The sequence below is a fragment of the Crocuta crocuta genome, unplaced genomic scaffold (genome assembly GCF_008692635.1).
Source record: "Crocuta crocuta isolate KB4526 unplaced genomic scaffold, BGI_CrCroc_1.0 scaffold31, whole genome shotgun sequence".
Lineage (NCBI taxonomy): Eukaryota > Metazoa > Chordata > Mammalia > Carnivora > Hyaenidae > Crocuta > Crocuta crocuta.
Window position 1 is genome coordinate 13307284 of NW_027528362.1, and position 9036 is coordinate 13316319.

At 55.4% G+C, this 9036-nt stretch overlaps 1 protein-coding gene across 2 annotated transcripts in view; it reads left to right on the forward strand.

Annotated features, from left to right (window-relative positions):
* Positions 1–7024, forward strand: part of ARHGEF7 (Rho guanine nucleotide exchange factor 7) — a 74598-nt gene extending 67574 nt beyond the window's left edge. For both annotated transcript variants that reach the window (XM_077753913.1, XM_077753914.1), the window contains 3 exons: positions 4514–4613; positions 4857–4911; positions 5896–7024. In XM_077753913.1, coding sequence (XP_077610039.1) covers positions 4514–4613; positions 4857–4911; positions 5896–6018 — 278 coding nt within the window. In that variant the 3' untranslated portion in view covers positions 6019–7024. The remainder of the gene's footprint in view (positions 1–4513; positions 4614–4856; positions 4912–5895) is intronic.
* Positions 7025–9036: the final 2012 nt, after the last annotated feature.

Sequence of the window (9036 nt, forward strand, 5' to 3'; positions counted from 1 at the left end):
GCAGCGTGCAGCTGCCGTGGCCCGTGGGTGGGTGGGTGTCCGTGGCCACAGCCCAGGCAGCTGCACCCGAGTTCACGGGTGTCATCCAGTTGGAGAAACGCTGGGTTGGTGCTAAGTGTAAATAGTCACGTCATTATCTTCACGCCTGTACTGGACAGCAGGCATGTGATTACAGAGGCAGACAGGCCTAGGGGCGGGCCAGCACCACCCGTGCGGGGGGCACCGTGGCTCAGAGACCTGCGATGCTTCTGCACTCTGATGACCTTAGGGCATGCTGAGTTAGAGGAAGTAGGTATTTTTACTGCAGACCTTCTGCAAACCTTCAGCACGCTGCCTGCTTCCTGCGGACCTTTCCAGAAGGGGATATAGTAGTCAGCAGTTTTCAAAATGACATGTGGCAGAAACCCCGGGTCACATGGGGGAGGGACGACAAAGTGTTCCCCAAACTGAGAAGGCACTTTGAGACTGGAAGAGGAAGCAGGCGATTCCACGCCATTTACACAGAGCACTGGGGACCCCCTCACTGACGGGGTGCTGGATGGCTCCTCCCTCACTGACGGGGCGCTGGACGGCTCCTCCCTCCTGACGGGGTGCTGGACGGTTCCTCCCTCACTGATGGGGTGCTGGACGGCTTCTCCCTCACTGACGGGGTGCTGGACGGCTCCTCCCTCCTGACGGGGTGCTGGATGGCTCCTCCCTCACTGATGGGGTGCTGGACGGCTTCTCCCTTACTGACGGGGTGCTGGACGGCTCCTCCCTCCTGACGGGGTGCTGGATGACTCATCCCTCACTGACGGGGTGCTGGACGGCTCCTCCCTCCTGACAGGGTGCTGGACGGCTCCTCCCTCACTGATGGGGTGCTGGACGGCTTCTCCCTCACTGACGGGGTGCTGGATGGCTCCTCCCTCCTGACGGGGTGCTGGATGGCTCCTCCAAGTAGCCCAGACTTTCGTCCACAGGGGAACCCCCTCACTGACGGGGTGCTGGACGGTTCCTCCCTCACTGACGGGATGCTGGACGGTTCCTCCGAGGAGCCCAGACCTCTGTCTGCAGGTCGTATGGAGCAGAGGACCTCATGTTGCCACTTGTGCGCTGGTCAGGGTAGAGGGGCGGGGGATGGGGAGAAGCTTGTCTGCTTTGCTCAAAGCACACATCACCCCCGGGGGCCTGGCCCGGCGCAGTAGCCCAGAGGGAGGTCATGGTGTGGGTGGGGACAGCATGGAGTCAGTACCGTCTGTGCCCATATCCCCTTAACCTCCGGGAAGCACACAGTTTGGGAAATGCAGACTCAAATGTGCTGCAGCCATCGTGAGCCCATTTACCTGTGTCTCAGCCCCCGAGAGGGTTTTAAATAAAGTGACAGAACATTCTTTGTGAGTTCTGTTATTTTTCCAGACTAAGTAATTCAGGGAAGACATTGTGATCCATCTAAAAATACTTGAGTAATTTTTGAGATGTTAAATCTGCTTGGGAGAATTTGGCTGTTTCTATAGAACAAACGTAGTTATAAACCTGGCTGGAGAATATTATTGTTTAACTTTCTGGAAGACTAAATTTTCTGTCCCTTTAGAAAAGTATTACATGGAAACTGGGCAGGTTAGTAGCATCCCTAGATTTCTCTGCAGGCTAGTAGGGAATCTTCATTTATGTGCCTCCTGGCTCACTCTCTGATCCGTACGTGGCATTTTTCACACTAGCATCTGTCAGGAATCAAGCAGTTAGTACGTTCTGCCCAGAACACATTCTCAGATTAAGTTTTTATAATGAAGTCCAGTGTGCTTTCAGCATATTTCCAAAAATAACCATCATGTACGTGTGAGCCCCGTACCAGTTCTCACGGGCTCGGTCCACTGGTGTAGCTACGTTACGTAACGGAAGGTTTGCTTGTCCTGGTGCTCAGCGGAGGGGACCGCGCCTGCTGTCGGGCCCGTGTCCCTGTGACGCAGCCCTTGTCTCTCCTGCTGTCTGAACCTGGAAGTGTCGGTTACGCCTTCTGGGAGCGGCTGCCCAGGAAGCTGGGAGACGTAAAAGTGCCTGGAGAGAGAAACGCCACCACACGGACTCTGCATCCTGTGTGTCGTTAGCGAGTGCACGCGAGGAAGCGTGTTTCCAGCCGGCACCTGCTTTTGACCAGACATGACTCAGAGCAGGTGGCAGCAGGCACGCTCAGCAGGCAGCTGAGTTTCTGATGACGTCTCTTCACAGCAGAATTCACTGAAGCCATTGGTTTTCCACGCATGCGGTACGCACATTGAGTTTTTATGAATCCTTTTCAGTTTTTGTGGGGAAAGTAGCACAGAAACGAGCCTTCCCAGTGCTCATGTGCGTCCTGCTGCAGCTGCGTCCCCAGTGCGGGACATCATCCTCAGCGCAGGGTGTCGCACCGCCTTCAGAATCTGTCCCTTGGCTGGTGCCGCTCAGCTTCTGTTTGGCCCCGAAGGGCCTAGAAGATACGCCCGCAGCCCCTCGCGGAGCCGTGGTGCCAGGAGCAGGCGATACTCCAGGAGGCGGATTGTCATCAGCACAGCGATGTCTTTAACAGACCCTCAGGGACCACGTCTGGAAGATGTCACCGTCTCTGAAGAGCAGCTTCCCTTGCGGTGGGGAACCGTGACAGGGTGGCGGGCGGCCCGGCGGTGAGGGGTGCGGCACAGCCAGGGGGGTGCAGGCTCCAGGCGTGCAGCGCGGTGTGAGCAGGGAGGCAGGTCAGGCGGTCATCCCGAAGTAGTGCCGATGCCAGCTGTGGCTTGTGCCCAAGCTCTCTGCGCTCTGGCTAGAGTACCGAAGTGCTCAGCCCCCGAAGGCCCGCCCTTTCTTGGTACAAAAACGTGCTTGTGTGTTGAAGCTCGTGCCGTGTGGCCCAGAACAGTTCCCGCCTGCCTGGAGTCCGTCTTCTGCTTGAGATGACAGAGGAGGAAGATGCCTGCGTCCTGGTTGAGTTCAGTTGCTGCTGTCGCAGTTGCACAGCGTGCTTGCATTCGGTGCCCTTCCCAGCGTCTGCAGTGGGACCGAGCGACAGAAGGCGGCAGGCAGTACGGCCAAGGCCCCGTGGCCGGCAAACTCCCACCTCCTTCCTGCGGCCTGCTGCCGTGGAAACAATATAGGAGACCCCGCACGGCAGGATCCTCCCGTGAGCACCCTTGCCGTCGAGCTCTGATGAGGGTAATTCTTGCTCGGAGGACCGTGAGCTGACACTGAAATGCTGGTGGATCGATCCTGTCCTGCCGCGTGGGTGTTCTACTGAAGGTTCCCTGACGGCTGGCACACAGCCAGCCGGCCCGCACTTTGATGAACTTGTAGGAAGGTGGGCTACAGGTGAACCGGGAAGAAGCAAGTTGTGCCAGCAGCTCCGTAATTAGCACATAACAAATATCAAGTGTATTGTTTTCATGTTTTTTGGGGTTTTTTTTAGTTTATTTTTATTTTTGAGGGAGGTAGAGACCGTGTGAGCAGGGGAGGGACAGAGAGAGCGAGAGAATTAAAGCAGCCTCCACGCCGTCAGCACAGAGCCCAGGGCTCAAACCCACTGAGCCGAAACCAAGAGTCGGATGCTCAACTGGCGGAGTCCCCCGGGCATGCCTAACATACTGTTTTTATTGAAGAAATTTTGCAACTGTTTGTGTTCTGTGTTCTTCCCTCAAATTTGTACCTGACATTTTTCGAAAGTATAAATGTTACAGTGCTGTATGTAAGAAAATAGAATCTCAAGGCTTTTTTTTTGTTGCGCCCTTAAAATTTGAGTCTCTTTTCTGACCTGTTGAAAAGCTGGGCTTCCCAGTTCCGAAAGTACCCATTTTGTAGCAGGCGCGCACCAAGACGGGGCCCAGTTCAGCTGCAGGGCTGCGCACTGGATCAGTGGCACTAGCTTCCCTCCAGCGTCGTCTGTGGTTTTTACCACCTTTTGTTTGGAAAAATGTTTATGTTCTAGGGAACGGAGAATAAGGTTTTTATGCAAGAAGTAATAAACCTCACTTTTTCTAAACTTCGTGCCCTAATCTTTATTTTTAACTGTCGCTGTAGAGTTAAATGTTTCACTAGTTATATGCATTTATAAGCACCCTGTGTACACGTACCACCGTCTGATTCGTGTCTAAGATGCCCAGAACAAGACGGCTCACAATTAGATTGATTCCGATAGTCCCCTCAAATTTTTTTGATATTTATTCCAAAATGTCCAGTGCACTGTGGTCAGAACCTTTAACTTACTAGCTGTGGAAGATTTCAGGATTTAAAAGATCCCTAATCCCAACTCAGGAACTGAAGCTTAATAAATCGCCAGAAGGCTACTGCTTCTTTCCTCTACGATGCTTTCGGCATGAGAAGGACTGGGCTTGCTAGACAGAAGTGGAGAAAACTGGCAAAAGTCGCCATTTCCTATTTTACGTAGAGAATTTTTAATGTACGGTCCTTGGATTTCGTGTTAACGTTTACATAGAGTTGTAGAGTTGGGTGTCGAGTTCCATCGTGTTCACCTGCGGGCTTTGCTTTTGTTTTTGTGTTTTTGATGATCTAGGTTCACGCAAAGAATCTGCTCCCCAAGTTTTGCTTCCAGAGGAAGAGAAAATCATAGTTGAAGAAACTAAGAGTAATGGTCAGACAGTGATAGAAGAAAAGTAAGCTACGTCCCCGCCTTTCAAAGTGGGCACGTGGGAGTGGGGAGGGGGCGGGCGGCCGGGGCACTGGAGCCGGTGCCCTTGATCGATTGGCATTAGCTTCGAGCAGGCTGTCGTGAAGTGCACGGATTTGGATATTTTCTGAGGAGGCTGTCGTGCCTCCAGTAAAGAGCTTCTGCGTGTCCTCGCTCCTGCCCTCATTCAGGTGTGTGTTCATCCTGTGTTCATCCTGCTCTGTTTCAGGAGCCTCGTGGATACTGTCTACGCATTAAAGGATGAAGTCCAGGAGTTAAGACAGGTGAGTCATAGGCGGCCTGCTAATCTTGTTTTTAAGGGAGGGAAAGGGGAAAACACATGAAACTTGAGGCCATTTGTCCGAGCGCAAAGTAACACAGAGGGGAGAGGTCCTCTCTCTTAGAATTCCGGCAGGTGAGTTTGGTCTCCTGTGCCTCCCTGGCACAGACCAGGAAAAATGAATTTTTTAAAGTATTTTTTAAAATATTTATTTTGGGAGAGAGCAGGGGAGGGGCAGAGTGGAGGAGGAGAGAGGGCCACACTGTCTGCACAGAGCCCGATGCGGGGCTCGAACCCACGAACTGTGAGGTCATGACCTGAGCCAAATTCGGACGCTCAATGGACTGAGCCACCCAGGCGCCCCAGGAGATGAACTTCTTGATGTGACCTGTTTAAATTTTTTCCTGTACAGTTTCCGTCATAAGTCGTCTCAGGTCCTGTTGGAATAATCATTTAAAATACCTAAACACCCTACCTTGATTAATCTTTGCCACTTGCTGGTGTAACTCACAGTTCTTGTTCTTAAGAAGTCAGGTGACCTGGTTAAGTGAGCATATTTTGTGTATCTGTGGAGAGCTCCCTGCACGACGGCTCTGGTCTCCAAGGAGCCCAGTGAGCCCTGCGCGGGAGGTGGCGGCTGGGCCGCGGCTCCCGGTGCCTCTGCTCCGACCTCGAGAGAGCTCGGCAGCGGGTCCGTCTGTGTGCGTGTTTGGGAGCGATGGGGTCGGGGCGCGGGAGCGGACCCGTCAGCTGCCGCCGCCGTTGTTTAATCCAAGATTGTAAGATGGTCACAGACGAGGGTCCTTTCGTCACTTGTAGCCGTTGCCTTGCGCTCTGTCGGGCGGAGGTTGTCCTGATGGACAGCGATGGGTGTCGGCTGCCAGGAGCGTCTGTGCCCGTGTCCGGACGGTCCTGGTGAACGTGCCGGACGCGAGCCTGGGACGGGCCCTCCTGTGCACCCGCGCCCCATGGTCTGCTTCGTTTGCAGGATAACAAGAAGATGAAGAAATCTCTGGAGGAAGAGCAGAGAGCCCGCAAGGACCTGGAAAAGCTGGTGAGGAAAGTTCTGAAGAACATGAACGACCCTGCCTGGGACGAGACCAACCTGTGAGGAGCGCCCTTGCCTCTTCGCTGAGACCAGCGAGGAGACGGGGCCCAGGGGAGCGCGCGGGGCCCCGGGGCCGGGCCGGACAGCAGTCGTCTCCGTTCCGTGTGTGGGAATGCTGGAGTTGGTCACGCAGACAGGAACGGTCGCACTGTCCCTGAAGAACCCACGCATGAGGTGTAGACCCTGAGGGCAGGACCGCAGTAATTTTACTCTGTTAACATCTCAATTACCTCATTTTGCAATAAGTGCAGTGACTACAAATCCTGGTGTTTCAGGCTTTTATTGAATATATATGATTACACTTGTTTCTTGTAAATACTCCCATTTTGAAGGCACATCCATGCTGGTCCCATCCGGGCTGATTGCCCGTCCAGAACTCCCCCCCCGCCCCCCTTCCCTTCCCACTAACCTTTCTGGCCCCGTGAACAGGTGTGCCCCCGGAAGGCGGGGTGCGAGGTCGCTCACCAGACGCCTGGTTTGCTCTCTCGAGTCCCCGCGTGCCTCCGCTCTGGCAGCCTAGTTAGCCTTACTCACGTCTGCAAAGATACTTTAACACCCTCGGAAGTCTCTGTTGAAGCAGAATCGCGTCACCGATATGCGGTGGACCTGCGCGTGGTGCCCGGGCTGAGGGAGGGAGACTCGGCTTCCCAGGAGGTCCCCGCACGCCGCGGTGCCCGGCTGCCTCGGGAGAGCGTTCGCTGCACTGGGGAGAGCAGACTTCTCACGCAGGCTGGTTCAGTACCCTGACAGCGCACCGTTGTGTCTTCCCCACGAGAGAAAGCTTCACGAGAACCTGTAAATAAACTGTATTATTTATTACGTATCCCTGAGGCCGACGAAGGCACGCCGGGGATGCTGTGGGCTGGCGTGGCCCGTGGCGGTTGGGAGTTCGTTGTCAGGCCACTTTGAGCTCTGTTCACCAGCAGCATGCAGCAAGCCTTCAGTCCTCACTGGGAAAAAGAAATGTTTCCTTCTTTCAGTGAGAATAAAGCAATATAAATCCCGCCTACAGTGATCCAAGTGTAAATGTGGGCCAGTCCCCNCCTGTCGGCCTGCAGCTCTCTGGGCAGGGACGCGGGAGCCTCAGGGCCCCTGGGTGGGAACCGCGACCGCGGAGGCAGGACGCGCGCGTTACGGGAACTGCTCTCTGCTCCCCTCTTCTCAAGAGGTTGGCTTTAAATCGAGAGAAACCTTTTCACAGAACGGGTGTTCGGTCTTTCAAAACAGAAGCAGTACCTCTGCGTTACAGACTTCTCAGAAATACCCACGTGGCCTCAGGTGTGACGTGGGCCTCGCGATCTGTGGGTCAAGCCACCCTGTAAGGGCATCGGGATCTTCTGGTGCCTTTGAACTGGGTGGCTTTGGAACTCGGCTCTCTGCTCACCCAGGCCCTTGCAGAGCGCTGTGCCCCGCGCCCCCATCTGCCGGAGGGCACCGGCTTGTGCTGGGCCCTCCTGGCCACGTGCCCGGCAGGTGGGTCTGTGGCTCAGCATTGACCCGCCCACGTGTGGCCTTTCCAGTAGAATTGCCAACTTCGTGCCCTTGGCGTTTGTTAGTGCTGGGGCTGGCAGGGGCCTTGTTTGGTAAGCCCTGTTTCACAGTGGGCTTTGGTGACGCAGAAGACCGTGCGGCCCAGGCGTGCGGCCTCGAACTCAGGGACGGCCCCCATCGCCGCTCTCCCCACCTGCTTCTGAGGGGCGCTGTTGCTGGCAGCATCCCAGGACCGGAGCCTTGAGTGACGACACTTGTTTCTTCCCCGTCCCCGCCCTAAGGGGGGCGTGTTCCCTCCTCTCCCGCAGATCCGGGATTTAAGCTTTTTCGGGAGCAGAGAAAATGCATCCGAGAGCAGCTCTTTCTACAAACCTTCCCTGTTGTAAATAGGTTGCTTATCTCTCCGACCTTCCAAGGGGCGGGGGTCTGGCCGGGGGGCTAAAGGGCCCCGTTTACCGCAAGGGCGAGGACACGACGCACTGGCAGGCCTGCACGATGTCGCGGTGTGGGCCAGAGACCGGCCTCTGCTCCTGGGACGTGGGGCGCCTCCGGCTGTGTGCGCCTGCCGCCGCCCTCCCGCCCCAGTTCTCTGTAGGACACACAGCGTCCCTGGTGACAGTTGTGGGGCCACGTCCTGTAAATGCCTCAGAGCCTGGCATTGGCTGTTCCTGCTACGTCGCTGCAATTATTAAACTGACTCTCAAGTTATGACATCACTTTATCTTCTGTGATGTGGTGTTTTGTGTCGTTTCTTAGTGCACGTTACCTTTATGCTTTTGACTTAACTTTTTTTTTAAGTTTGAGAGCGAGACCACGGGGGCGGGGGCGGGGGGAGAGAGAGAGAATCCCAAGAAGCAGGCTCCACGCTTGCAGCACAGAGCCCGACACGACTCGAACTTGCGAACCGTGAGATCATGACCGGAGCCAAAATCAGGAGTCAGGTGCCTAATCAGCTGAGCCACCCAGGTGCCCCTCTTCTATTCTGGTTTAAATTTTTGATGTTGGAAAAATCCTGTTTGCCTTAAAGTCTGTGGTTTGGGAATCCCTGAAGCTAAGTCCCACTAGGAAAAGGCTGTAGGGAAGGAAGGGGAAGGAAGAGCCGGCACCGTTAGGGCCTTTCTACTCTCTGCCGAAGGCGGGCTGCACATCCTCGAAGCTGCTCAGTGACGCCCTCGTGGGTGGATAGGGATAAGGTCCCCCGGGGTCCTTACACGAGTGGCTTGCCACAAGAGTGACAGAAGCTANCGTTCTGGGAAGACGCAGCCGCGCTGGGAGCAGGTGGATCGCCCCCTGACGGTGCCCCTTCCCTCCGAGCTCCCACCTCAGTCTGAGGAGGTGAGCGGCACACATCCCCGTCCCCACGGTCTATAAAACCTTGTAAGGTGACTTGGTAACTGGCACTGTGTCCTTTCTCCCAGATTCTAGGGAGACCAGTGGTGGCACGTGTCCCGCAGAAAGACCAGTCTTTCCCGGTGCTGGCGTCGCGTGCATCCGCGTGGTGCCTCACATTTTCCCTGGCGCTCTGCTTCC